Source organism: Triticum urartu, unplaced genomic scaffold (assembly GCF_003073215.2).
Source record: "Triticum urartu cultivar G1812 unplaced genomic scaffold, Tu2.1 TuUngrouped_contig_4453, whole genome shotgun sequence".
Classification (NCBI taxonomy): Eukaryota; Viridiplantae; Streptophyta; class Magnoliopsida; order Poales; family Poaceae; genus Triticum; species Triticum urartu.
Window position 1 is genome coordinate 429 of NW_024115044.1, and position 2,746 is coordinate 3,174.

The 2,746-nt window shown below is 44.0% G+C and overlaps 1 protein-coding gene across 1 annotated transcript; it reads left to right on the forward strand.

The window, feature by feature from the left end:
* The first annotated feature begins 446 nt into the window (after nt 1–446).
* LOC125527843 (protein NRT1/ PTR FAMILY 5.10-like) lies at nt 447–2,276 on the forward strand. Its single transcript, XM_048692354.1, has one exon. The coding sequence runs from the start codon at nt 726–728 to the stop codon at nt 2,007–2,009; it is 1,284 nt and encodes a 427-aa protein (XP_048548311.1). The 5' UTR covers nt 447–725; the 3' UTR covers nt 2,010–2,276.
* The last annotated feature ends 470 nt before the right edge of the window (nt 2,277–2,746 follow it).

Sequence of the window (2,746 nt, forward strand, 5' to 3'; positions counted from 1 at the left end):
TTTAAACAGTGGGACAATAATCGACGACACTAGAGTAAGGAGGAGTACAAACCTGTTTATCTTGTTGTTGCGGAAGAGTCTCCATTGATCGCCCACACTGGTCATGTTGCTATAATTGAAAATACAAAATATGTTATCTCTCAAATGTACCGTTCTTCTTCATGTCTTGTTTATACAGTCACAATTCAAAACAATAAAAATTAAGTACACCTATTATTAAAAGTTTGCGACTATAAATTATCTCTGGAGACTGAAGTAGTACTCAAATAGTATTTTCTAATTTGTACAACCACACTAACACTAGTACTCACATACTGTAAACAATAATTGACGGTTCAAGATTTAATTTTGGAACAACACTATGCCCAAAACATCATAATTTTGTGGACTGGACGTAGTACAATTATGTCTTGACTTATTTTCCCCTAGCTATCCAACTAAATGTAAATGCATGGAGGACTTTGTAGACTACATGTTAATAATCACAATATTAGTAAAAGATCCCACATTTCTAGATAATGTTAATTCCATGCTCTCCTCTTCCTTTGCTAATAACACTTGAATTATTTCCCTAAATTTCTAATTGGAGATTTTGCTACAGACTATATAGGTGTACTTTCAGATTATGTCTCCTATCTTTTAATATGGTTGGTGGCACGTTCATTGCACATTAGGAGTGCTACTAGACCATGTTTTCTACAAACACTCACAAGGAATAACTACTCATGTACATGCAGGGTTATGGCATGATCACTCTAGCATCCACGCTCCTGACTCAGCGACCATCACCAACCCTCGACAGTGACTCTTCTTCTAACCCTATGTCACCGCAGGTGGCCTTCTTCTATGTCTCCCTCTATCTCATTGCCCTCGCGCAGGGTGCCGACAAGCCTTGCGGACTTGCATTTGCCGCCGATCAATTTGACGCCAACCACCCCAGGGAGTGTGCCGCCCGCAGCTCCTTCTTCAATTGGTGGCACTTCTCCATAGCCATTGGTATCGCTGTCGCCATTATTGTCGTCAGCTACATCCAAGAGAATCTTGGTTGGGGAATTTGTTTTGGCATGCTCTGCATCGTCATGATTTGCGCCTTTGTCGTCTTCCTCGTTGGTATTCCCACCTATCGCCTCCATGCATCCATTGTTGGCTCCGGCAGCCCCTTTATCCGTCTCGGGTGTAGTCTGATCACGCTTGCCAGGAACTCAAGTTTCTCCTTCCATGCTAAAAGACACATGCATGAAGATGAAGACGCCACAAGCAACTTGGAGGAGGCTCGCGGCGTCTTACGGCTAACGCCAATCTGGGTTGCATGTCTAGCATATGGTGTGGTGTTCGTGCAGATCACGACACTTTTTAACAAGCAGGGCCACACCCTAGATTGCCATATCTTTGGTAGCCTAGAGCTGCCACCGGCCATGTTGCAAACGTTTTGGCCAGCATCTGTCTTGTTGTTCGTTCCCTTCTATGATCGTGTTCTAGTGCCGGCCCTACGTTGTCTGACAGGCACTCCATCCGGGCTGACACAACTTCAACGAGTAGGCACAGGCATGGCCGTGTCACTTGCTGCCATGTGCGTGGCGGCATTGGTGGAGACCCAGAGGCTAGAGATGGCACGTGAGCACAACCTGGTTGAAGACACCGAGGCGACGGTCCCGATGAGTTGGTCATGGCTGATGCCGCAGTATGTGATGGTCGGGGTGGCGGACGTGTTCGTAATAGTTGGGATGCAAGAGTTCTTTTATGACCAGATGCCCAACGAGCTTCGTAGCCTTGGCATAGCGCTCTACTGCAGTGTGATTGGTATCGGTGGCTTCATCAGCGGCATTCTCATCTCACTCATTGACCGCATCACACGCAAAGGCGGTGGCGATAGCTGGTTCTCTGACAACCTCAACCGCGCCCACCTCGACTACTTCTACTGGCTGCTTGCCGGCCTCAGTGCGGCAGAGCTCGCGCTCTACATTTGCTTCGCTAGAGCCTACACCTACAAGGACAAGAGAAACTTTTGAGAGTGATAACCTAGAACTAGAAGTGGATAATCTGCAAACAGTTTGTCACTCTATTTGTCTTTCGTCACTTGCGTGGTACTTGAAGACTACACATCTTTGGTTGTTTAACAAACCTATTTTATTGTCTTTCTGGCACTTGGCTCTGTAACAACTTGAGAATGTATGCCAAGAAGGCAACAAAACATTTCCTTTACTAAGAAAAAACTACAGGTAAAGAAGTTGTTGGAAATATGCCATAGGGGCAATAATATTGTATCATTATATTTCCATGTTCATAATTAAGAGTTTATATTTCATGCTATAACTGCTATGATCCTGGAATATGTGGTTCTGTGGAAAACTCATATGCACGTCTAAAATGATAAACGGACAAAATAAAGGTTCCTAGTCTCGCCTCTATGACTAGCTCAAGTGTTGTTGGAGGTCACGTTTTCCGGATCTTAGGATATCGTTAAGTGCAACGATAGTCGTCCTAGACAACATTGAGATTATGATGTCGGAAGAACGACCATATTGAATCGACCCAAACTTGTTTGTTATGAATTGACACAATATCGTCTGTAATCAATTGTAATAACACAGAGTGTTAACATGTGATTTTGCTCCTTAAACCATGAGAGTATTGTAGTCACTTCTTACCATATGGTGGACTTGGGGGTTGCTCAAACGTCACCTGTAGCACGGTGATTATAATGACAACTTACAGGTTCATCGAAAAGTTTGACAAGGGACTAGAT